Below are 27,457 nucleotides of genomic sequence, written 5' to 3'. Positions count from 1 at the left end.
TGTGATCAGAGGTAAAGGCGGTGGGTTGGGTGGCGGTTTATGGTGGGGAAGAGACGAGAGAGAGAGAGAGAGATTTTTTTTTTGATTGAAAAGAAAACTTTTATTAAATCAACTGATAATACAGCAATTGGGAAAAGCTGTTCTCAAAGAGAACCCCCAGAAACTAAAACAATAGCTTTCATCAAACGATTAATTCAAGAAGCCAAGGAGGCCCAACTTCTTGGCAAAACATAGTGTGCACCATCTTCAGACTTCTTCGAGCAATGGCATGAGCAATTTCATTGTTCCTCTTACGTACATGCTTCCAGGTAACTACCTCAAACTCTAGCATCAATCGTCGAACTGCATCAAGTACTCCTCCAATGTCACTTAAATCAAGTCCCTAGTGCCCTAGTGCATTAATCACATTTGCAGCATCACCAATAATTACCAACCTGCTTACACCTAAATGCTTACACAATTTAAGGCCATGCCATAACGCTAAAGCCTTAATCATGGGTATTGCAGTTGCCCCCTTCAAGCACCTTCCTTCATCAATCACTACTGCTCCCAACCCCACACGTCCTGCATCCATGTCAGAAGCCCCATCAAAATACAATTTTACGCCCTGTGCATTAGCCCCCTCTCCAATAGACTCATCCTGAGCATCCAAACCTAAGCTGCTACCTGCCAGTCCTCCATTTTTCTTCAAGGCTACACTAACAAACTCATGCTACCACTCTACACTTCTATCCACAATCTGCTACAGTTCTAATCCCTTTTTACCATGAAACACCTCATTCCTATCCTTCCATATCCACCAACAAATTAAAGTAAACAATTCCAGTTCTCGTGGCTCACCACAATCAGCCACAAGGGAAAACAAGTCTGTAAAGCATGCCACTCTCCAGGTCTTAACAACCCCCTTTAACCAACTAACCTTCCATACCTTCCTAACTACAGGACAATCCCACAGACAATGAATAATGGATTCCTCCACACCGCCGACAACCTCTATGAGGGCTAATCTTGCGTTTAAACAAACGCTCAGCACAAGGTAGAAAAGCATGGGAAGCCCTCCACAAGAAAAGCTTGACCTTGTTCGGAATCGAAAGATTCCACATGAGACTCCAAATATTAATGGAGTTTGAATTAGCATGCCCACTACCACTAGTCGATCCCCTCTCCATCCTTCTTAACTCCATCCCAAACCAATATCCAGATTTAACAGAGTACCGCCCATCATCATTAAAATGCCACACAGCCACATCTCCCTCAGTCCTTTCACATAACGGAATTGATAAAATTTTATCCACATCCACAGGTAAGAAATGTTGCTTTAAGAAATCTACATTCCACATACCTGGCTCCAACATGAGCTGATTGACCTTTGCATTGGCCACCATGAAACGCAGTGTGATAACTTTAAACGTTCAGGGAGCCCGACAGCCATTTTATCCTCCCATATTCTGATTGTTTCCCCCGTACCAATCCTCCATCTAATACCAGCACACAATAACTCCTTGCCCCATACTAAGCTCCACCACATAAAAGAAGGCTTAGCACCCAAACCCGCAGCAGCCCAGTCTCCCCCATATACATACTTAGAGAGAGAGAGAGAGATTTTAATATGTATGATCTCACCTTTTTTTACTTATAAATTCAAGTAAAAAAAAAAAAAAGACAAACACACGCATCACGCGGTCTATTACCTAGTGTTCATCTATTTACTTAGTGATGCTTGGCTCTTTAGCACAACATCAAAAGACCAACCAAAGACTAAAGACCTTATTTCTAACGCCATCTTTTGAACATTTCTTTGCTTGTTGATTGAATCATATAACTATCAATCTGCATTAACTAAACAAGCATCAGGAATCAACAGGGAATATGAAAACAATATACCAACACAATGGGCGATAATGAACAGGGAATCAACAAGTGCCAACACAAGTTACTTGGTCCACTGATCAGGGTTTAGATATATAAATTGACCTACTACTAGACAAAATATGAACACATTGGGAAATATCCTGATCATTCAACACGCTAGTGTGAAATTTAGTTAAATTGGCAAAGACACCCCAACAATAAATTTTATATGCGAATGCACCTTTACGATTCAGGATTAGATTGAGGGGAACATCCAATGTGCCTGGTAAAAAATAGAATTGAAAGAAGCACCATTGCAGAGTATGCAATGCAATTGTGATCAAGTAGCGACATAAATTACAATAAGCAATCGACTTTTAAATCAAACATCAACTAGCATTGGAACTATCTAAAGTCGCCACTGAAACTTAAAATTCCAACTACAATCATCTCATAAATAACTAGTTTTGAACTATAATATTAAATTGGGCACATAAATCACGGATTTCTTGCCTTTCAAGCTCAGAGGTCATGGGGGTGTCATGGATCCTAATCTGACTACCAAAGCCTAATGGTCGGATTTCATTCACAATAACCACCATTTGCTTTAGTGTTGCCACTGTAATTACTGGAAGAGTTGCTAAACCATGCCCATACACCTCCACTCGTTCCAAGGCTCCATCACGAAGGGCCGCAAGGTCTTGTACTCTACCATTCAACTCGGCTATTTGTTGATCAGATTGCTGAACTCGGTGGTTGTAGTGGTCAACGCGACCTGCATGAAAATCACGTTGCGTTCGCAGAGGTAAGAATTGGTTATTGATAGCTGCTCTATTAGCTAGGAGTATATGCCTTTGTTCCTCTAGTTGTACTCGAGTTTGTTCGTGGTCTGTCGCTGCCTGTTGATGTTCGCCAATCCTTGACCTTGCGGCAAGCAAGCCCGTTAAGGAAATTAATGATTGTGGGGCATTGTGAACATGATTGCCCTCAAGAATGTTGTGTTGAGCCATATATAATATCCTGAAAACTCAGTAAAGAACAGCAGGCATTTCACAACTAGTGTAATAATTCATTACATATATATATGCTTCTGAAAACCCAGTAGGAAACACCAGCCATATCCTTCTAACCACCAATCACATAAATTAAACACGAAGGATTTGATTATGCAACTGCGAATTGAAAAAAAAAAAAAACAAAACAAAAACGAATTGAAAACAGAAGAGGAGCAAAAAGTCATACCCAAGAGGATAAACATTTCTATGAAGAGGGAAAACTACAGAAGAACCAAAATAAATTTGGGATCTGCTCATTTCATTTTAGAAAAAAAAAATTTAACCCAAAATTTGAGTAGACAGAACTCAGATCTTGATTTCTTGACCAACAATAAAACCCAAAAACTTTGAGAGAGAGAGAGAAAGAACCCAGATTTGTTCATTATCAACGAAAAAATTACCAAAATTTAATCAAGGAAATTGAGAGAGAATCTGCAGTTACCTGAGACTCGGTGATTTGATTTCCACCACCGAAAGAAAAAAAAAGAGTAGAAGTCTCAATACTAATGGTTAATGGAGCAGGGGGTGTCCATCTTACAATTCAGCCGCCGTAGTGGCTATGGGTGAATAGTTAATGGAGCTTAACTTCTAAAGGCACAGGGAAGGGATGATTGGAATGGGTTAGGGTTTTCTTTTGGGCTTTAGGTTTTTTTAAGTTTTTTTTTTAAATTCCAATAACTCCCTAGTTTGTTTGGGGAAAATAGTGCGTTTTGGCCCAGGCTAGGCCTGTTTTATTAGTGGGTTTTAGTCTATATTGCTATGGTTTCTTCTTACACCAAGTTAATGAATCTCCTGAAGTACCACAATTGAGTGCATTGACGAAAGGAGATTCGAAATAGTTTTCTTAGTGTACTATGAGATTTGTAGTTGTGTAGGCTCGTAAAATTCAAATAAACATCATTGTACTAGTGAATGGTACCCGTATTCCCTTACCTGCTTAACCACCGATATTGTAGGGTACAAGCATATAGGGTTTATTTGTACTAGCCTCTTAACACACGCTCACGCGTGTGTCAATTGGCCTTTTTTATTTTTTCATACTTTATTTGTGTCTATAACATTTTGTTTGAGTTTTTATTAGTATTTCTAAAAAAAGAGTTTGTTTTAGTAATTTATCTAAAAAATATATTTTTTTTAAATTATGAATAATTTTTTTTTTCTTCAAAAAAAAAAATTAACTTTTTGTTTAATAAGTAATTTTTTTTATTTAAACTGCCAACTCCCAAAAAAAAAGATAAAAAAAAGAAATTGCCATTGCAGTTAACAAAACGTTTAAGATCTTTTTTTTTTTTTTGTAATTTCTTCAATTCAGTTTGCTATTATATTTACTATTTTATCCTTCCTTTGTTAAATTATAGATTTTTAGACTATAATCAAAGAAGGGTAAATTGTGGATTTTTAAAAATTTAACCATAAGCCTTATTGGCTTAATTAATACTGATGTGCCGTTCTGGCTTTGGGATTAAATGAAATCTCTATTACTCTGTCCAAAAAAAAAAAATCAATAATGATTTGTTAATTGATATGATCACTATTGGGGATTTGTATTGAACCAACATAATAAAGGAGCCAAGGAGGAGAATCGCTCGCTGGAGTGAGGGAGGGAGAGAGAGAGTTTAAGTAAAAAGAAGAAAAATAATAAAGCTGTTAATAAGCAATAATTAGAGGTATATTTGGAAGAAATGAAATTCAGCTTTGACAAAATTAATATTATGGTTTTGAGTGACAAAAGAGGACACATAGCGGTTAATAAATGGGGAAGGTTACTAACATTTCTCATTCTGAAATCTCACCAACGGGTAGTCCAGGACAAAGCCATTGGTTGCCCTCATCATTCAGCTTTGTGAATTCTATCAAAAATGTTGTTTTGTTCCTCATGACTAATACCATCACCACTCGACTTGACTTAGAATCAATGGACAAACTTTGCTTTATCCAATAACAAGATGGGAGCAATGTGTATGTACGTCAACCTTATATGGAGGTTAATTCCCAACTTGAGTCGAAGCATGGTAAAATACCCCATGTTTAATCCAATTAGCCTAACTAATCCATATTGCAGCTTATTACCATTTGATCTAGTAACATAAGTCTCTCATTTTTAAGTGGAAGGTTGTGAGATTGCTTCACGAAATGCTAGTTGTAATTATCATAGATATAAAAACTAGAAAATGGGTGGAGAATGTACAAGGAGGGCAAAACGATTTCATCCATGTTTCTTCAACATATGTTGCAGGTTTTCTTTCCTAGTTTGATTAGGTTTTCTATTTTTATTTTGATTAGAACTTCTTTTTTTGACTTATAGTTGTTACGTTAGCAAGTTGATAACACACCCACCCAGTCAAGATTCGGACCGAGGTTCACGAGAGTATCTCAGTAAAGTCAGACTAATCTCCCACTGTAGGCACACGAACTTGAAGGCCCCTCAAACGTTGCTGGTCACAAACTGGTGGGAGTTGAGACTCAAACTCCAAATATGAGGAGTTCCATACTAGGTAGCTCGACCAACTTTACTACATGCGCCAAGTGGTTTTGATTAGGACTTCTATTCCACATAGATTATGTTTAGTCATAATATCGTCTATAAATACCTACCTTCAAGATAGAAGAGAAGAAGAAACAAGATTTTGATTTCCGATTGCACCAACGAAAACCAGAAGCCGATTTCTACCGAGAAGACCAAATCACAGACAGACCAATACCGAGAGAAAGAGGTGTTCTGTGATGGAGATGCTATGGACATGGCTTTTTTGAGTATCTCCTTCATCTTAACTCTCTTATGCCTTGTGGGTTATCAGCTTTTGTGCCTAATGGACCTCGAGGACGATTACATCAACTCATATGATTCATCATCTCGGATAAACCGTACTGTTTTGCCAGAGTTTATCGTTCAAGGAGTTTTCTGCGTCATTCTTTTTATAACGAGACATTGATTTATGCTTCCATTGGCTCTCCCGCACCTATATTATAACGTCAATTCGTACATGAAGGGGCGGCACTTGGCAGATGTGACTGAGATTTACAACCTGCTGAGCTGGGAGAAAAAACAACGCATCTTCAAGATTGCCTATCTGTTCATCCTGGCCATCCTCTCTCTATTCGGGTTGTTTTGGAGCATTGCAGATGAATAAGATTAATCATGCACTGTTGCTCCCACTAAGCTCTATCATTGTTTTTATGAAGGAGCCATAGAAGAGATGGTCTCGTGTGGATTTGAATCAGTATTTGTGCAAACTCAGCCTGATTTTGACACAACTAGCTTGCTGATTTCTCATTTGATTTTATGTTGGTAGGTAGATGCTCCACCTATTGTATGTAAATTACTTGCACTCGTTCACTTTATATATGGACAACTTCTTTCCATCATTTACAATGTCAAGCATTATAATCTTTTAATGGTTGCAAATGGGCGAATGGCAAAGCCTCATAGTGATTCTGAAGTTCGTGACATAATAAAATTATGGGATTTTCAATTTATTTATTTTATTATTATTATTATTATTATTATTATTATTTTTCTATAAAAGGAGAGAAGAACATTGTACGTCGTGACTACTCGATCTCATTCACCCCAGTATAATTTAGGAAGAGATCATAAATCAAAGTTATTGTCAACTGCTGCAAGATAATAACATAATATTCATGTCTCTACGATTGATGCATGTGCTGCATAATGTACTATAATGCATGTGCATTTATCTGCCCTAACGATAAAGCATGAGTTAAGCTGTTAAGATATGCGGATCCCATTTCTAGGAATAAAAACAATTCCGTTACAAAAATAAAAACAATGGATATATAACTAGAAAATGGGTGTAGAATGTACTACGGAGGAAAAACTATTTCATGCATTCTCAGCTTGAGGGAGGTAAATTGCAATATACATGTTTCCTAGTTTAAGACGTGTTATACTAGTTTGATTAAGATTTCTATTCCTAATAGGATAGGATTATGTTTTGTCTATAAATACCTACCTTCAAGATAGACTAGAAGAAGTTTGTACATCCGTGACCACTTGATCTCATTCACCCCAGCACCAAAATAACCCTAGATATGGATGCTTCTGGAATCACAGTGAGACCAGCAGTGGGCAAGGAGAAGGAGAAGTACTCTGAAGAAGATCTAAAGGCTGCCGCCAGAGTCATCAAAAAAGAAGGATGGCAGATTTGTGGTGATGATCACCAACACATTATTAGTTGCCCGTACTTGGAGTGTGTTCCACCTGGTGCAACTGTTGGCCCTGACTATCTAGTAATATGTGACTTGTGTGGTTATGAGTTATTGCAGCCTACAGCGGCTCACTGTTGGATGTGCGGTAAGTGGGGAGTACGTGCGGTGGAGGCGTCTACCTTTGATGAGAGCTATCGTAACCACCTAGAAGAAGATTACATAGCAGAACCAATTGTGTATGCAGGGTACATAGACCTAGACAAAACTAAAAGTCAGACTCTGAAGATCACATAAAGAAACATCATATAAAAACTAAAAGTCAGACTCTGAAGAAAATCAAAACTAAAAGTCGGACACTGCAGAAAAAGAAATGATTTTATGCCAGAGCCGGAGACCTTGGCACAGAAGATCTTTGTTATTGTTTATATGTTTGCGTGGGTTCTATACTTGTATGCATACTTGTCTACAATAGCAAGTGGGATGTTAAAGAGAATAAGCAAAACTATCATCTCCTATTTCTAGTAGCCTGGGTTTAGGGAATGAGCGCCTGGTTCCTGATTGATTTCTACCTTAACATGACAAATGACACTGGTATTCTTATTCCTGAAGATGTAAAAAAAAAAAAAAACAAACAAACCAAGCACATTCAAAAAATGGAGCTTCAGGAGAGGGACTTTGCGAACATAATGTACAATCAAAGATCAACAGTACCATTGCAGTAAGTAGATTTATTACCAGGGGAAAAAAAGGGAGGGAAAATACATGAAAAATCCAGAAGGGGCAGCATTGATGCAACAACTATCCAAAAATTCCAGTACTGAGCCAGGCTTCAGCCAGTAAACAGCAAGCCCCACAACAAACTTTAATTGCAGCATTCTACAGCCTAAGATTCACTATGTCAGGTTTCACTCTTTAATCAACAGTCGATATAAATTCCTAGTCTGAATTGCAAAGATTTTATGCAAAAAGAGATTACATATGGCAGATCAGCTAATGATCATCTTGCTGAGGAACTCAGCTTTCTCAGGAAAATATTCCATCAATTCATCCTTGGTCACCCAAACAAAATCCTCACACTTCCCAATTTTTAACTTGTTTGTTGCAATCACTTGAGACTTGAAAAAGAATTGCTGAAAGAAAGGGAAGAAAAAGATGTAATTGTCAGTACACATATAAAATTATTATCACTATCAGCACAAGCCAGTGTAAAACAGAAAATGTTGCCAAAAGCCAACCTTGAAAGATGGAGAGTCGGTCACATTCGCTGATGACTCCATTGCAATATGTCCCATAGGAGCATTTCCAACAAAATATGTGTGGGACAGATCACCTAGGACAGACAGTAATGCAGATTCTGCACACTGAAGAAAAATGGTATTTATTTAGCAAACACAAATGTGATTTATATGGAAGAACAGGAAAAATAATATATATCATGTAACAGCCATCACCTTCCGCAATGTCTCCTCAGACTCGTACACTTTTTCTGGAAAATGCCAGACTGGCTTTCCATTAGGAGATCCATGTGTGTTACCATAGATAAGAAGATAAAGTCTTCTGTCAAGTGCTCTCTGCAATGACCTAAAGAACAAGACAACTAACTTCAATACTAGGAACTTTTTGTTTTTGTGTTCTGACATCAAAATCATTCACATAAGTTTTATGTATAAAAGATCTAATGAGTTATCAATTCTTTCTAATTTTTCTCTCAGCAATTAAGTTTCACCCACTACAATAGTTTTTTAACCATATCATAACTCCAAGGCACAGACACACATGATCTACTAATATGATATTACATACAGACCTCTGAAACACTACAATTGCAATAAAACTTAACTCACATTACATTTAACCCATAAAGAACAGCCAACTAAGAAGTAACCACTAAAACAAATTATCAATAGTAATCACTCAATATCCAACCATTACCAGTGCAAAACATTTATCCACCTTAAATCCAAGACGACTGTAGAATAGGTTTTTTAAGAAATTCATAGGCAATATTTAGGAGCTCTTTTACTTCAAATAAAGTGAAAAGTTGAGATGGAAAAATAGATTCTTATAGATAGACCAAAATTATACTCCATACTTTCTATCATTTTGTTTGTCAGCTTCAGTGATCCGTGGAGCTGGTACATAATCAATTTGGTAGTCTCCTTTTCCCCTGTTCACCAAAACAAAGTGTCAGACTAGAAAAATAAAGACACGTCAAACGGAGCTCAGACAATCAAGAAATGAAATAGTAAGAGAATTTAGGGACTTTAAACCAAGAGCCAAAATAAAATTCACAAAACAACAAGGGCCTCAAAACAATTTTACAATTTCATAAAACGCATTTACTTCTCAGTGTAGCAGAGTGAGAGTGATTTAGGGTTTAACGAGGGCTTTTTGCCAGAAAGAAAATTTCAGTCGATCCTCGCCGGAGTTAGATTCAGAATGCGGAGGTCGATTGCGAGTCTGGGTGGGTCCCTCGTCAAAAGCCGAGGGTTTAGCACGAGCTCGTCGCCGGAGAAAATCGTCGCGTCCGTACTCTTCGAGAGGCTCCCGGTTGTTATTCCCAAAATCGACCCCATCGTCTATGCATTTCAGGAGTTCTCGTAAGTTCTTATCTTTAATCTCAGAAATTGAATTCAGATGCGATTTGATGATTGTGTTTTGCTCCGGAATTTGATTAATGAAAGAAAAAAGTGAAATTTTGATTGTTTTGGAAGAGAAGTGAAAGAAAAGTTTGAAAATTTGATTGGTTTATATGGTAGAAGAGTGTATGGAGTAGCTGATTTGAGCTGGGCTAAGCTCAGTTTTACAGTTTCAGAAGATTGAAGAATGCCAATTCAGTGTTTTGCTTTAATAAGTGTGTACTATGGTGATACCTGAATTGGTAGAATTTTGATTCAATTTCTGTGAGTGATGTGCTTTTTTTGTTTAGTGGAGCTCATGTTACTTTGTTGTTTTGGCCTTTGGGATTGTAGGTTTCGGTGGCGACAGCAATATCGACGCAGATATCCAGATGAACTTTTAGACAAGTCTAATGCTAGGTGAGGTTTAGAGGCTGATTACTTTATTGGATTTGTTACTTGATCACAACTACATTGCATATGAATGATGGCCCTCCTTCTATTTCTAATTTATCAAGCACATTTGTGGCTTTTGCCTTCTGTTCTAATTGCTGAATCGTAAAGGTGCATTTCCCAGTAAAAAGTATTCTTGGGCGTATTTGCCATTTTAACTAAATTTCATACTGTCGTGCATGATGATCAGGAAATTTTTGATTCCCGATATGTTCATATTGTGTCCAGTATTAGATTAGTCTATTTTCTGGTTTCAGTGGCTGCCACACCTTAAAGGTAGTTGAAGTTGATGTTTATTTGTAAAATCTAATTGATAAAGCTCATATGCAATTGTTCCACTTATTGCATTAACCTACAGGTATACCTTGTAAATATATCTACACACATATATATGACTCACTACTTTGCAAACCAGCAACAAATGAGAGAAACCATCTCCAAGGCTTCATCAATATCCAATCTACTTCTTAGTATTAGTCTATTAGAGAAGAAGAAGGAAAAAATAAAAAAAACAAAGCCTGACTTATCATTAAGAATTCCTAATGAGTTTAACATAACATTTACTAAGAAATGCATTGCAAAAATGTAGGATTGGTTCTTCAAAAGAAACAGCATGCTTCAACAACTATAAAGAGAGTACTTGGCTCATAGAAAAGAGTCAACTTACAGGTCGAGACGAAATAGCCTGAGCGATTTTGATATACGCCTGTAAAATTAACAAAAGAAGTAATATAAGAAATCCAACTCAACGAACAAAGAAGAAGCCGGGAGTAGAAAAGTTTATTCTAATTTTCACAGTACCGGTCCAAGTTCTACTAGTATTTGCCGAAGCTCAGCAGCTCTAACCTGCAAGCAAAAAATTAGACCAAAATCGATGTAATTTAATTCCCATCCAAAATATAGCCCAAATATCATTATTTCAAGATCAGTTTCAAAACAAGAATGAGAAATCTTGAGAAACTGAATCGAACCCAGAAACACCACAAGAAACATATGAAATCAAGATCAGTTTCTCTTTCGAACCCAGAAACAACTTAATCGAACCCAGAAACAATTTAATCGAACCCAAAGCTTAAAAGTACTTGTGTGTTAAACAACTTAATCGAACCCAGAAACACCACAGCCCAAATTCCAAAACAAGAATGAGAAAGTGAATCGAACCCAACAACTTAACAAGAGAAAGAGATTCAAGAAATTCGAACCCAGAAATCGATCCCAAAATTTCTCCGAGCTTGAGTCACCGTCTCACCGAGCTTCACATAATCACAGCTTGAGGAAGAGTCGAAGAGAGTGAAGAAACTGTTGTTGCTGCTACGAGTTGACACTTGACAGAGAGTTGAGAGAGACTGAGAGACAGAGAGAGTGTAGTGAGACACTGAGAGAGTGAGAGTCTGAGTCTCTGAGACTGAGATACAGAGAGAGTGCGGCCGAGTTTGAGAGAGGGGATAAGGGTAGGGAAAATGAGAAAGTGATAGACCTAGGGCTGTCGTGTTATTCATCTAAACCATTAGAAAATCTAACCCTATCAACGTTGGACACGTATTGATAAATATATTCATTATATGAATATATTTGAACTAGCAATAGTGCCGCGCTTTGCTGCGGGATGTGAATGATAACAATAAAACAATTCTCACCATTTTAAATACAATTAAACAATTTTCTCAATTTTCACCATTTTTCTTTTTATTATGAACAATGCTAAAATGTCTAAGCCAATGCATCAGAACAAAAGCAAAGGCAAGAAACCCAAAACCCAGAACATTAAGAATTGAATCAGATAAGACAATGCATTCACCAAAGAAAGAAACACCCCTTGGCAAAATGTATTAGTACTTGTCATCGAAAAGCAGAAGAAATATAAATAAAAAAAACCCATACTAACACCATAATCTTCTCCAGATATACTAACACCCATAGCCACTCTATTATTTTTAAACTGAACAGAAAATAAATAAAACTAAAAACACTTTATTATCTTCTTCCAAACTTGAATCTGTACAAAACTAAAATATTACCACAAAAAGAAACTACTCAATACCCACTGCAATTGACTGCCTTTAGTTCAAAAATTTTCTATAACTCTCCGAAAATACCCATTCTTTCTTTTCCCTAAACCATTCTTTCTTCTCCCTAAACCATTCTTTCTTCGTCAATGAAGAAGATAGTAATACCCAACTTACCTCAATCTATATAGAAATCGATTAACAATTTAAAGGTCCAAGCAAAACTTAATTCCACAAATATGACACAGACTGATCCAAAACAGAAATGCTCAAAAAGAGGGAAACAATCAAAAATACATGGTATGCCACAGCTCAGATAATTAAACTTAATAAACAGGATTTTAATCCTAACAAAAATGTGATCCTGCAGGTTCAGTGCTGAAGTCCAAAGATAAAATTGTTTTTCCATTAATTCAGTCAATCATAGTTTAATTAACTAAACTTATACAGAACAAAAGAATGATCAGGAGACCAAATCAGCAGCAGCATCCTATCATTCATCCCACAGTTGAATGAATATATAAATTAATGAAAGATTTTAAATTATGAAAGATAAAAACGATACCTTGAAGGTATTGCAATCAATTGCCCAGAGTTGAAACTGTAGCACAAACAAAGCCTGCAACAGATAAAAATTAATATTATTTAAATATTAAGAACAACAAATAATAAAAGTATGGGATTGAATGTAACTGATAATTTCAAGAGTATAGGATAGAAAACTCTATAGTGTTGGTTGTAAGAGATATGCAAACCAATCACTAATTATTGCAAATAATCTTCTTAATGGATAGAAAATTGTATTCATTGTTTAGTCTTTAATAGCTATCGTTGTGATCATAAAGGCATATGTTTTAATTACCCAAACAACAATAATCTTTACAAACATAGCGTCAAACCGTACATCAGTTCGATACACATAAACATCACAAACATAACTTCAAACCTTTTCAATCAATTCCGAAATCCCAATCCGAAACACAATCACAACCCCTAAACCAAAAAACCCATATATCCATGAATTCTAAACAAACAACAACGTGAAAACCCAACTACTTCAAAAAAAAATTATAAAAAAAAAAAAAAAAAAAAAAATAATAATAATAATAATAATAATAATAATAATAAGGAATAAAGCTAAAAAAAACTTCCAAACCTGCAATCCTCACTCTGTCGAAATCCACCAAAACCACAGCCTTTGATCAAACCAAAGGAGAACTCAGCAAACCAAGGAACTTTATTGTGGTCTGCACAATAAAGCAAATGGAAATATCAGAAAAACAATTTAAGCTTCAGAAGGAAGCTGCATTCTACATACATAAAGAAGTATAACAGGACCCATCTCTATTGATTTGTGAACTTTGGTTTTAATAACTTTGTAGCTTAGATATCAAGAAATCATAAAACATAAATAAGACAACAACACTGAAGCACAACTTCTCATTATGGAAACCAAGTGAGAACAACTTCTTGCATTTTATATTTGAAACCACCATATGAATTAATTTCTTTAGATAATATAATAATTACTAATTACAATCAATGCTGCGGAAGAAAACAATGGATAAATAAGTACTAAGAAAACAATGGATAAATAAGTACTAATCTGTTAAAGTAAAATGCCAATTGGAATTGGTCTACTCATTTCATTTCATAGTCCCTTTATATAGGGATAGAATTACAACGGAAATATCGATTACATTAATGATACTAAATGCTGATTGATCCGTAATTGTGCTGATTGATGGTAATCACTGATTCCTTGATACCCTCTTCGTTAGTTGCTTTGATGAAGGCACACAATATGTTTTTCCTTTAACACTCCCCCTTGTGCCAAGTCAAAGCGAAATGGTGCATGAGTTGTTGCCTCACTAAAAACCTTGCCAAGTAACAATAAAAACCCTGTGGGACAAAAAATACGCCTTGGTCGAAGGAAAAGAGCACAACGCACCTTTTACATTTGAGGATGACATGTGTGTGTTAGACTCCCCCTGACGTCTACACCTCCCCCTGATACTTACATTAATCAGGGGAGCTTGGAAAGTCTTCGCATTCCTATGCTTTTCACATGTTTCTCAAATATGGCCTTAGGCAATGATTTGATGAACAAATCTGCCACATTCTCCTCAGATCTTACTTGATTCACTTGAATCTTGAGGAGGGCCTGTTGTTGCTGATTGTAGAAAAACTTTGGTGATATGTGTTTTGTAATATCACTCTTGATATGCCCTAGCTTCATCTGTTCGATGCAAGCTGCATTATCTTTATTAATGCAAGTAGGCTCTTCAGTGGTAGAACTCAAACCACTAGTCCCTCGAATATGTGTGATGATAGCTCTTAACCATACACACTCACGAACCGCCTCATGTAGAGTAATGATCTCTGAGTGGTTTAGAGGAGGTAGCCACAAGGGTTTGCTTGGTTGATCTCCAAGATATCGTCGTGTTCCCACTGGTAAATACATAACCAGTTTGGGAACGACCTTTATGTGGGTCAGAGAGATACCCAGTATCAGCAAAACCAACCAAAACGTCATTTGGCGTTTCGGTGTAGGGAGTGGCGCTTTCGCCATCAACATTTCCTTTAGGGATTGTAGTTCCATCTGCGGTCCCTCTTGTCTCTCTGTAGGGAAAGAACAGTCCCAAATCAATGGTTCCTTTTAGGTATCGAAGATGTTCTTGATACCATTCCAGTGACGCTGCGTTGGCGCTGAGCTAAATCTAGCTAACAAGTTCACTGAGAATGCAATCTCTGGTCGAGTACATTGGGCTAAGTACAATAATGCGCCTATTGCACTTAGATAGGGAATTTCAGCTCCCAACACCTCTTCGTCATCTTCCTTTGGACGAAATGGATCTTTCCTTGCATCCAAGCTTCGACCGATCATGGGAGTGCTAGCAGGATGCGCTTTGTCCATGTTATATCGCCTGACTTTTGGACATGCGCAGACTGGTGGATTAGTATTCCACAAACTCGGTGTTCTAGTTCAAGGCCTAGATAGAATCGAGTTTTCCCAAGATCCTTCATCTCTAATTCGGATTTCAAATAGCTCGCGGTTTCTCTTATTTCGTCAAGAGTACCTATTATGTTCATATCGTCGACATATACAGCTACAGTTGCAAATCCGGAACTTGTTTTCTTTATGAATACGCAGGGGCATACTTCATCGTTCTTATATCCCTTCCCAATCAAGTAGTCACTTAGACGGGTATACCACATCCGCCCGGATTGTTTCATTCCGTAAAGTGAGCGTTTCAACTTAATTGCAAACGCACTCCGTGGTTTAGAGTCACTTGACTTGGGTAATGTAAGGCCATCAGGCATTTTCATATATATCTCTGAATCTAGATCCCCATAGAGATATGTAGTAACCACATCCATGAGCTGCATTTCCAGTCCTTCGGAAATTACTATGCTAACTAAGTAGCAGAACGTTATAACGTCCATTACGGGAGAGTATGTCTCCTCGTAGTCAATTCCAGGGCGTTGTGAGAAACCTTGCGCCACAAGGCGAGCCTTATACCTCAGGACTTCATTCTTCTCATTACGCTTTCTGACAAAGACCCATTTATGTCCTACAGGCTTTACACTTGGTGGGGTTAGCACTACCGGACCAAATACCTGTCTCTTTGTCAGAGAATCTAATTCTGCCTGGATTGCTTCTTTCCATTTAGGCCAATCTGCTCTTTGTTGACATTTTGCAACAGAGCGTGGTTCGATATCATCGTGCTCTATGATTCCTTGAGCGACAGTATATATCATCAATGTGTATGGAAGATCTTTCTATCAACTCATACGCACTCTCATAATCCTTTGAGATTTCTTTGTTCTCTGGAATCATTTTTAACATCGGAGCGTCCTCCAGTATTGATTCATGGACATAACTATAATCAGAGACAATCTCATGAGAGGGATTCTGTACATTGATGATTGGTTTGTGCCTTACTCACCCTCTTCTTCCTTGGGTGAGTGTCAATCGAACCAAGTGGCCCCCCCTCTTCCTTGGGGAGCCACGGCCTCAACCACACCTCCACTAAGTGCGGTTGCAGTGCCTCTATCTGCGGCACCGTGCCCCTTGTTGGGGACTTCTAACCTTGCAGGCACATTTGCAGCTGGTATATGTGATCTCGTCACTTTTGCGATATCAGTAAACGCATCAGGCATCGAATCTGCTACGTTCTGAAGATCGATTATTCTTTTCACTTCACTTTCACTTTGTGAAGTGCGGGGATCAAAATGAGACAGAGTGGGGACAAACCACGACAATTCCTGTCGTTCCCTTGGAAAATTCTTTTTCCTATCTCCCCCTAACGACGGGAAGACTGTCTCATCAAAGTGACAATCCGCAAATCTAGTGGTAAAGAGATCGCCTGTCAAGGGTTTCCAAATAGCGGATAGTTGTTGGGGATTCGTATCCAACATAAATACTTAATCGTCTCTCAGGACCCATTTTAGTGCGCTGTGGGGGCGCAATAGGCACATATACTGCTCAACCAAATATGCGTAAGTGTGAAATGTCAGGCTCATATCCAGTTACCAACTGGTACGCAGAAAATGGTTGGCTAGCAGTGGGTCTGAAACGAATAAGTAAAGCTGCGTGCAATATTGCATAATCCCAGGCAGATATAGGCAGGTTGGTGCGCATAACCAATGCCCTAGCCACCATCTGTAGCCTTTTGATGGTGGCTTCTGCGAGACCATTTTGTGTATGCACATGGGGTACAGGATGCTCTATATTGATCCCAATAGACATGCAATATTCATCAAATGCTTTTGATGTAAACTCTCCAGCGTTATCAAGCCTTATAGACTTGATAGGGTGATTAGGGTGGTGAGCCCTTAAACGTATAGTCTGTGCTAGGAGTTTTGCAGCATTTCTTGTGGACACTAAAACGACATGTGACCAGCGTGTCGAGGCATCCACCAGAACCATAAAGTACTTGAATGGTCCGCATTCTGGATGGATAGGTCCACAGATATGTCCTTGTATCCTTTGTAAGAATGGAATGTTTTGTTTTGTATCTTTAGCATAGGAAGGTCTCGATCCTGTTTTTGCTAAAGAGCAGGCTTTGCAAAACGAGTGATATGCCTTTGAAATAGTCAATGAGGCATAATGGGAGGGAGGTAGTGCTTCTGGTACTTCAGAAGGCAATGACTGTATTTGAGCAGTACTAGGACCGACACCTTGCAGTGTGACGGATTTTTGTCCCATTTTATTTTTCACTCGAAAGAAGGGATGTCCATATGAGTTCTTTAAAATACGGATCATCATGTCACGACCGGGGTGCCCTAGGCGGTCATGCCAAAGCCTGTATGAGTCAGTGTCCCACATTTCATTGTTGGTGACAACATAGGATTCAATGATCCGAATCGTAGTGAGGTACAGTCGACTAGATTGACTCATAAGTTTCTCTAAAATGCGTTTCCTTCCACATTCATTAGAGGTAATATAAAGGTATTCAGTTCCATTCTCACAGTGTGTTTTTACATGATAATCGTTGGCATGAATATCTTTGATACTTAACAAGGTTCGATTAGCTCTTGGTGCATATAGAGCTTCTTTAAATATATCTCATATTCTTTAGAGTATTTCTATTTTAGTAGAATGATAATCTTTTCATTCTAATAATTTTTCTCTAGATGTATTGCTTTACATCTTTATAATGCTATTTCGAACCATGTAAATATGTGTATAGTAAATAAATTTGAATAAATTCAGTGCTTCAGAATAAAATTCAAAATTTATTAATAAGCCAACGATAATCAAATCAAGGTCTTGTTCTAATTCATCAAACCAGTATTGAAATAAACTTTAAGACCAAGTAGTAGTCTAATTAAAAATGAGGCATTATGCCTTCACAACTGTCTTTGGAAAATAAAATGAATAAAGCAGATCAGTCAAGATTGAGAGCATCCATTGACTTAGCAAGTTCCTCTTTGCCATTGAAGTCTGCAATTGTAAGGTTGACGTCTAGGTCATGACCTCCTTCTTCCATATAGTGAGCCTCTTGTTCTTTAGACTCTCTATACCTCTTGTAATTGGCTGCTACTCTGTTGTTTGCTTGGCAGTTCTTGTACCAATGCCCAATGAATCCACACCTATAGCATGGTTCATTGTCAACTCTTTCCTTTGGCATCTTGTTTCCATGATCCCCATGTCCCTTTCCACGTGGTGCATTGTTGCCACGTGGGTAGGGATCAGCACGTCTAAACCCCCTTGCATTGGAGTTATTTCCACCTTTCATTTTTCCATAATTAGCCTCGGGAATTTTCTTTGTCCTAGTGGGCCTGGCATTGTTATTCAAGAGAATCTTATTTTGTCTCTCAGCCACTTGCAGTAGGCTTATCAACTTATTGAAGGTTGTGATTCTTTTGTTGTCATAATCCAACTGATACTGGTTCGCTAGTATAAAAGCTGAATTAGGAAAAGTGGAAAGAGTCTTGTAGATCATATCATCTTCTGTGATTTCCCTTCCACAGAAATTGAGACGTGCCTGTAGGCGCAACATGTCCTTGTTGAAGTCATTGACCCTTTTATAGTCAAGCAAGCGGATTCCATTCCACTGAACAACCAGTTCTGGGAGCAAAGTGTCATGAATGTTCCCAAAACGTCCCTTAAGGGCATCCCACAGTTCTTTGGGTGTCTTCAACTGAAGGTACTCCCAGCGTAGGCTAGGATCAATATGTCGCCTAAGAAACATTAAGGCATCTGCTTTCACCTTGTTAGATAGTTCATCATCTTTGGGGTCGGTAATGGTGGCAGTGTAGTCTTTTGCCACAAAGGCAGTTTCCATATCGGAAACCCAACGATGGTACTCAAGTCCTTCTGAGTCCAAGATGTCAAACTCAGGTCGAGTTGGATCAGCCATCTACATAAAACAAGAGAGAAGATATAAATTACGCAGTCATAAAGACATCCACGTAAATTATTTTCCAAACATGTGAATTAGATTTCAAGACCAAGATTCGTAATGGTCACATTTTTTTTCGATGCTATGTGAAAATACTTTATCACAATAAGTGTGTGTGTATAATGCGCATGAATTTTCATTATCATGGCAAAACGCAATTTTTGTATATTGCATTCTAAAAATAGCCATAGCATATTTAATAATAAATCATAGCAAATAAAGGCATGCATAGGAAAATTATATAAGCGTAAATAAAATAAAACATGCTAAAATTGCATAAATCACAAAATATATATGGCATGCTAAAAAAAAAAAAAAATATAAGCAATAACATAATGAAAATGCAGGTGTGCGCATAATTATAAAGCGTAAATGAAATTCACAGAACATGCTTGAAATTTTACTAAACAGTAAAAATATATAAATCATGCTTAAAGATAATCATATAAAACATAAATGACAAAGCATGCTTAAAATGATTAATATAATCTAACTAAACATGCTCGAAAAATTTATAATAAAAGCATAAACAATAAAATATATAGCATGCTCAAGAAAATAAATAATGAGAATCTACCATAGTATGAAATTAAATAAATTAAAGAGAACATACTTGGTTTCTGTCCTAGCGCACGCGAGTGTTGATGCAGGCGTGCGTAGCGATGTTTTTGGGCTTATGAAACTAGGCCGCTTCCTCTCCCTTTTCAGCAGTGGGCTTTGATTTTTTTTTTCGGGGCCTGGTCTTTTCTTTGGGCCTTCTCTTTTTTCTTTTCTTTTCTTTTTCTGTTTTTTGATTTTTTTTTTCGTTTCTGGGCCTGCAGGGCCTGCTTTTTTTTTATTTTTTTTATTTGGGCCGGGTGTATACTTTGGCCCTTCTCTTTTTTTTCGGGCTGGGATTCCCTTTTTTTCTTTCGACCGGACCTTTTCTTTGGGCCGGGTCAGTCCTCTTTTCTGGGCCGGGTCAACCCGCCCTTTTTTCTCTTTTTTTTTTCTTTTTTTTTTTCTTCCTCTCCTTTTCTCTCTTCCTCTTCCGCCTCCTCTTCTTTCTTCTGGTTTTCTGGTGTGGAGGCAGCGATGCGCTGGGCAAGAGGCCGGTGAAGGCTGGCGGCGGGGCTCGACCCCGGTCTGTTGCAAGGGCGCGGGGCGCGGGGGCTGGGTTGCAATGTCGGTGCAGGTGGATTAGGCTGCTGCTGCAAGGGTGCTGGGTTGCTGCTGCAGGCGGTTGAGCAGACGCTGATGGGGAGGGCTGCGCAGGTGGTTGAGCAGTCGCTGATGGGGAGGGCTGCGCAGGTGCGCGGTGGGTGGGGCTCCTGTGTGGGCTGTGATGGCGCGGTGGAGGATCAAGGTGGGGGCGCCGAGACGCAGGTCGGCAGGGATGCGAGGCTGGCCGCGCCGCTGCTGGGATCTCACACACGGGCCCGTCGTTGCAGGTGGCTTGGGCTACGCAGGCGGGTTGTGAGGTCGGGTTGCAGATCGGGGCGGCGCTGGAGGCCCGTGTACTGGGCTAGGCACTGTGGTGCTTGGCCTGAGAGACAGAGATGAGGCCGGTCTAGGGAATTTTTTTTTTTTTTTTATTTTTAGTTGGTGGCGGCAGGAAAAAGGAAGAAAAAGATTTTTTTCTTCTAGGGTTTTAGTTTTTTTTCGATAGAAAGAAAACTAGAAAATTAAGATTTTTTTCTATTGGCTATTTGCTCTGAGCGTGCTGATAACGTGTTAAAGTAAAATGCCAATTGGAATTGGTCTACTCATTTCATTTCATAGTCCCTTTATATAGGGATAGAATTACAACGGAAATATCGATTACATTAATGATACTAAATGCTGATTGATCCGTAATTGTGCTGATTGATGGTAATCACTGATTCCTTGATACCCTCTTCGTTAGTTGCTTTGATGAAGGCACACAATATGTTTTTCCTTTAACATAATCTAATATGTTCTTCGGCCATATTCATACATCAGTTGGTAATAAACCTCTCACATCATCACAAACTCACAATCTTATCACTTATCAGCAGAAGAAAATCTTTTAGTAATGGAAAAGAATGACAATTTACTAAATCATAACAAAGATGAAAGATTGAAAACAAAAAATTTGGATCTTGGAACTGTTGAAAAGTTAAAACCCAGGCTGCAGAAGGAAACCAAATCGCATACATTAAGAATTGAATCAGATAAGCTTCAGTTAACAGAAGAAAGATCAATAGCAATCAATGCCAACCAAATAGCTTCACCCGCGAAAAATGCATTTAAGTAGAAGGTTAAAATGTGAAACATTATGTCTGTTCATAATAAAAAGAAAAATGAAAACAGCCATCATGCAATTGAAGCCATCAAATCAAGTGAACCGCTTTTCTTATTTTGCTTTTGCTGAAAATGAAACCGCTTCTTCTTTTGCTGATTACTCTGATCATGAAAAGAAGAAACAATAAGAAGAGGGTTCTTACCATCAGATTTCTACATAGCCTACAATCAATTCCAAGGTTGTAAACTCGATCAGAACAAAAACAAAGGCAAGAGACCCAAAACCCAGACTCCTATTTAGAATAAACAAACAAACACTATTATCACAGAAACCAGGAACAATGGAGCAAAAACACCAAATCAAACAAACAAACAACAAAGCAATGAAAATTTCACAAATCGGAGGCCCCAAGTTAAACAAAACCCACAATATTCACATCCAAGTGCAACCAGCCCTGAGAATTAGGCGAGGCAATTATCGGATTGAAGATTCAAACTTTTCCTCCGATCTATCTCTCTACCTCCTCGTCCGAAGCAAACAAATACAACCGATCTCTCTAACTCTCTTTATCTCTCAACCCGGATTGAGGATTCAAACTTACCCTCCGATCTATCTCTCTACCTCCTCGTGCGAAGCAAACACACACAACCGATCTCTGTCTCTCAACAATTGATAAAGATGGTCAGAAGATTGTAGAAGAAAGAAACGACGCGAAGATAGGATATATCCAGATAAGGTAGAGCTGGAAAAAAAAAATCTGAAGCGAGGACAAAAGAGTCAAATCACTTGGAGCCAAATCACTGTTAGTTGAACAGTGTAGGAGCTTTAGTATATGTAAAACTAGAAATGTTTCCCGCGCGTTGCTGCGGGGCAGAATTGTTATGCGATGATTACTTAGTTGCAGATTTTGTAAGTGAGTATGGTTTGATTAACAAAAATGAATAAGATCTTTAAATGAAGCAAGGAATATGTAAAATAAAGTGATCCAAAAATTTTCATGTTGAGAATTCTATTCTAGTTTATTGCAGCATCAAATGATGTAATAGAAATTGTAAGCCAGTACAGGATTTTCTAAGTGTTTCAACACTTTATATCGAGTTTTTTCCTAAGATTATATCGAGTTCGAACTTCAAAGCTTTACCCCATGGACAGTTCCTAAGTTTGAATTACCTGATAATGAATAGAGAAAGGAATTAACATAAAAGGGTGCAGGTATATGTCAAAGACGAAATAGATGGAAGATCAAGGGCAGTAAATCTAGTAACAGCATCAGAGCTGCAAAAAAGGATAAATTAATTCTGATCTCATTACAGAAGTAAACAAAATTGATGAAGAAGAACCCAAAGAAAATGAAAAGGGAAAAGTTAAAGAAACTTGAGGTGCAGCTTATAATGACAGAGTAAAGACCAACTTAAAATTCTAACCAGGGAACAAAAAAAGGGGGAGGAAACCAAAATAACAAAAACACCCATCGCACAACAACACTATCAAACAATGGCAAACTGTGATTGAGACAAAACCAAAGGGCAAAAACAGAGAACTATCTCCAACTTACCAGGTAAAAAAAAAAAAAGCTATACAATGTTTCAAAACAGGATAACACCTTTGAAAATAGGTGACAAATAGGTGCAGTCTCAATCTTCGTCACAATCAAATTATTTTATGATGTATCACTTTTGATACTATTTTGATATATCCCCAACACACGAAATTCAGCTTCCAATATACTACACCATTGCATTCTTTAACCATGTTTCAAAAAGCAAAAGTACAAAATATCAAAATATTGGTTTCCTATTTGTTAAGAAACTAAAATGGAAACATCAAATGACTTTCTCTTGCTGAACTCTTGCCAAAATTTTCTTCTCAGAAATACATACCACTATTGTAAACGTCAAACCATAACTTCAAACCATTGACAACAAAACCATAAAAAACATAAAACCTCAATATTTCAATTTCTCAAATCTTAGTTAAAACTGTAATTGATTATATCATCTTATAGAACTTGATCAGTGACATAACGTTAAAAGCCACCACACTAATTTAAAAATAAATATAAAGACAAATTTCTTTTTGCTACCAAATACCAATGTTCTGAACTCAAAACAACCAAAAGTACAGAGCAATCAATCAAGAACTTAAAATAAAAACAAAGGCTAATACCTGATCAGCTTCACGCTAGATACAGCAAGATCCAATCAAGGAAGCAAAAACAGGCAGATACTCCAGTCCACAATACGTCAAACTGCAAAACGCAACCAAATACTGAGATTTCCAAAACTAAGTCAAAGAAAAGACCCAGTAAAAACCAAAGCACACCAAAACCAAGCCCTTATTCTCATTTTCCACAATCAAGGATCAAACAGACCAAACCCAAAATTTCACCAAGAAACAGAACAATCGAAAACCCAAATATAAAACCAAAATATAGTTTGTTCGCTCTCATATCATAAAACATACATAATAGTTAAGTGAATTTACTCATATTTTATAATTTTACTGAAATGAATGAATCATGTCTTTTCTGTCATCAAACTTGAGCTGTTACATCACCTGTAATCCACCAGTATAAAAGACGAATATCCTACGAAATAGTGAAGATGGATGTCGATCGAGGCTCCGCGAAAAAGCTAAAATTCTATCTGAGAGTTTGATGGCTGCAAAACCAAATGTGAATTTAGTAAATTTCCATGCTTATAGCAATTACCAAAGTTGCAGAATAGCCTATAGATATAGAAAGAATGTTGGAGATAATGTTTCAAAACAGGGTACTTCAATCAATGTGAACATGTCTATAGACTTTACTAATGTTTTAAAACAGGGTAACGTGATCAATGTGAATATATCTATAATTTTGACCAAACAGGTGGTTTTGAATATCAACATGTCTATCAAATTGAACAGGCTAGTTTGTTAATTGATTAAAATTAAAATCAACTGTCAAATAGAATTCAAAGAGAATTGATTGATTTCCAAACCAGACATCAATATGAATTCGTCACACTTGTAAATATTGAATGATTACCAGATTTATGTGCTGCAGGTTTTATTCTATTTTAATTGTTCTACATAAATTGGTTATTATAGATGGGACTTTTACCACAAAAGCAGTTAGATCATGATTTACAACTTAGTATTAGTTAATATTCATTGACATGATGATTTTCAAATAGGGAAAATATCATATAAATTGATTTAATGATAAAAAACTAAAATATGAGTTCATAACTTGTATAAGTGACTAAATATGAATGCATTATTTTATATGTTCTGATTGCAGCAACTAAGACAATGAAGAAACACAAATGGCTTGTTTCAATTAAGCTTCTGTCTCATATTAAATTTTTTTCCCACAAAATAAGAAAAGTAAAGTATGTATTCATATAACTGCACATTATGACTCCAAAGCCATGAAAATTTCAAATGGAAACTGAAAGAAAATTAACAAAGAAAAAGTATGAAGTCTTAAAGAACAGATATTTAGAGAGAGAGGATTTTATGAATGAAAATCAGGCTATGATACATAGAGAAAAATGAGTGAGCTACAGTCCTTAATGTGGTAGCACTATGATCCTATTCAGCTCAACTACATCATTTGATCACTACAAAAGCAAATGAAGTTTTGAAAAAAAAAAAAAAAAAAAAAACTGATTCTCCTACTTGAACCTTCAAAAGTTGAACCAAGTTGATATTTTAGTTAAGTTATCATTATAAGCTGAATGACAAATACACATCAATTCCAGTAACTCAAAGTATTCCTTGAGTAACTGTTGCATTCGAAATCTCTATCCATAGATAAATGTACAGCAATCCATAAATCAAACAAAATAAAGACTTCATGACCAACATTCAAACTCACATCAGAGGAGATACAATAAGCATACATAGAACTTCTGAAACAAGAAGAACAAATAGATATCAGAATTGTAACAGTAATTATTGGAAGTAAATTTACACTTCTTTGCTTTGTTACTTAAGGCAATCAATTGCCATGTAACATAAAAATGCAGAATGATTAAGCATAGGAACCAACAATATGATAACTGCTGAATACTCAAATGCAAATTGATCTAAACACACCAAGTTTTACTTTCGATCAGACAAAGAACTCAAATGGGCACTTCTACATTTGTTTGAACTTTTATAAATGTATGCACTGAACTTTCATGGATTGAATTAAAATAAATGCACCAAGATGAATTTTTGACCGGGTTTTTCAATTTCGAAACAAATGACACGAACATGAACAACCTAAGGGAGAGTACTGAATTTAGTCAATTTACCTGGGTAGTACATTTGATGACTGTCATAAAAACTTGAATTGAGCTGCATCATAATCAATTCAACTGAAGTTAGAAAAAGATTCCATACAAACCATTATTTTGATCAGTGACGTACTAAAAGGTTTTATGAGCTCTCATCAAACATAAAGCCAACCTCTATCAAGCCTTTATGCAGGGCTAAAATTCATCTCTAACAGCTAATAATTAGCAGCCATGAATCTGAACAAAAAAACAGAGCATTCGCAATCCAAATTTCAAATACCCACCAATTGAATTTTTGATTGGGTTTTTCAATTTCGAATCAGACAACTCGAATCGTACTTCAAAACCCACAAACCGTTCACCATTCATGGCAAACCAAACTTCCAAAATTCAATAAAGAACTGAAATTTCAGGCGAAGTCATTACCTCTTCCCGTCTCCTGCTCTTCCTCTCTCTCTCTCGGATCGGCCTCACTCTGTCGCAGAAGACCGCTATTACGAAATCCAGACGAACCTCTTCTCTTCTGCACACTTCCGATACATGGCTGATTGAGGCTTCCCGAAGATAGTAGATTGGGTGTTTCGTAATTGGTACACGGCAGAGCTATCCAAGACGTAGATCTCCTTCCTCTCTGACTCTCTCTCGCTCTCTCTCTCTCTCTCTGTTTCGACTGTGTTTTCTGTAGAAACCAAGAACGAAATATAGTTAATACGTCCCAAGCAAACAAACACAACCGATCTCTCTAACTCTCTCTCTCTCTCTCAACCAGGATTGAGGTTTCAAACTTTCCCTCCGATCTATCCCTCTACCTCCTCGTGCGAAGCAAACACACAACCGCTCTCTCTCTCTCTCTCTCAACAATTGATAAAGATGGTCAGAAGAGTGTAGAAGAAAGAGCAAAATGACGATATCGTATCCAGAACCGAGGTAGAGCCGGAAAAAAAATCTGAAGCGAGGGCAAAAGCGTCAAACCACTTGGAGCCAAATCACTGTTATATGAACAGTATCTCTCCTTTAGTATATAGTAAATTTGGTCAGTTCGGTGCAAAAGTGGTCGGTAAACATCCAACAACCGTTTCCGAACCGTATTCATTCGGTTTCGGCTCTGCTCCAACACTTTCTTTCCTTCTTCTTTTCGGTTCGGTAACCGAACTGATATTTTCGGGCCGATTCGGTCAGAAAACCGTTTCCAAATCGGTTGTGCCCACCCCTAATTGTAGTTGTGTAAATGTGTCTTTGTGACATTAGAACTAGCTTACCAAACAAAAACTATGGATCTTTGTTTGGGTTTGGGAACAAAACACTAAAGGACAGCATAAGCACCACCAATATGATACGAATTTTCGAACACTCTTCAACTTCTAAAAATACTAAACGGATAAACTAAGAAACATATTGGCTTCTCATGACAATAAGATTTATGAACTTAAAAGTCTTCAAGTTTCGAAAAAAATGGAAGCTATAAAGCTAATGACTATAATAAGATTTATGAACTGAAAAATACAAACAATAAGCTCAAAATTGCTAAGTTTTCTTAAATAATATCATTCAAAAGACTTTAAAAACAAGTAAAAATAAGAACGATTAGGGTATAAACTCAGACATTATTCGTAGTAGTAACTCATTCGAACTACACAAAAATTAGATAATTCCATACACCATTTCTAAGAGATGTTTGGGATAGCATTTGGGTTAAACACATATAATTATGCCAGAGGAATGATTAGGGCATAAACTCCACCCCGTTTTCTATTATTAGATTCTGTATACAGTGTTTTTCGAGAACAGTTACAAACGAAAACATAGCAATTCGCTTTTAGTTGGGGAAAGGTAACATGTTGTTCACAATGTATTCCATTTGCGTATATGATCCAACAGTG

General features: G+C 37.2%; 1 protein-coding gene and 1 long non-coding RNA gene across 9 annotated transcripts; both read right to left on the bottom strand.

Annotated features, from left to right (window-relative positions):
* Positions 1-7,777: 7,777 nt before the first annotated feature.
* On the bottom strand, positions 7,778-10,858 carry LOC133726946 (uncharacterized; the record flags this gene model as incomplete). Its single annotated transcript, XM_062154586.1, has 5 exons — positions 7,778-8,206; positions 8,312-8,437; positions 8,528-8,657; positions 9,169-9,243; positions 10,815-10,858. Coding segments are annotated over 5 exons (519 nt in total), but the record flags the coding sequence as incomplete, so codon positions are not given.
* A 141-nt stretch (positions 10,859-10,999) lies between these two features.
* On the bottom strand, positions 11,000-26,599 carry LOC133724792 (uncharacterized). 8 transcript variants are annotated; one of them, XR_009854014.1, is made up of 7 exons: positions 26,004-26,599; positions 25,596-25,638; positions 23,476-23,969; positions 13,310-13,400; positions 13,100-13,146; positions 12,719-12,772; positions 11,465-11,493 (listed from the first exon to the last, which is right to left on the bottom strand). It is a non-coding gene; the product is annotated as an uncharacterized LOC133724792 (long non-coding RNA). The 8 variants fall into 8 exon arrangements; XR_009854010.1 differs by lacking the exons at positions 11,465-11,493; positions 13,100-13,146 and adding an exon at positions 11,000-11,455 and having other exon boundaries at positions 26,004-26,598; XR_009854011.1 differs by lacking the exons at positions 11,465-11,493; positions 13,100-13,146 and adding an exon at positions 11,000-11,446 and having other exon boundaries at positions 26,004-26,598.
* Between the last annotated feature and the right edge of the window lie 858 nt (positions 26,600-27,457).

This window comes from Rosa rugosa, chromosome 1, assembly GCF_958449725.1.
Source record: "Rosa rugosa chromosome 1, drRosRugo1.1, whole genome shotgun sequence".
In the NCBI taxonomy this organism is placed as follows: domain Eukaryota; kingdom Viridiplantae; phylum Streptophyta; class Magnoliopsida; order Rosales; family Rosaceae; genus Rosa; species Rosa rugosa.
The sequence above is the reverse complement of the archived record's forward strand: the minus strand, read 5'-3'. Positions and strand labels throughout refer to the sequence as shown.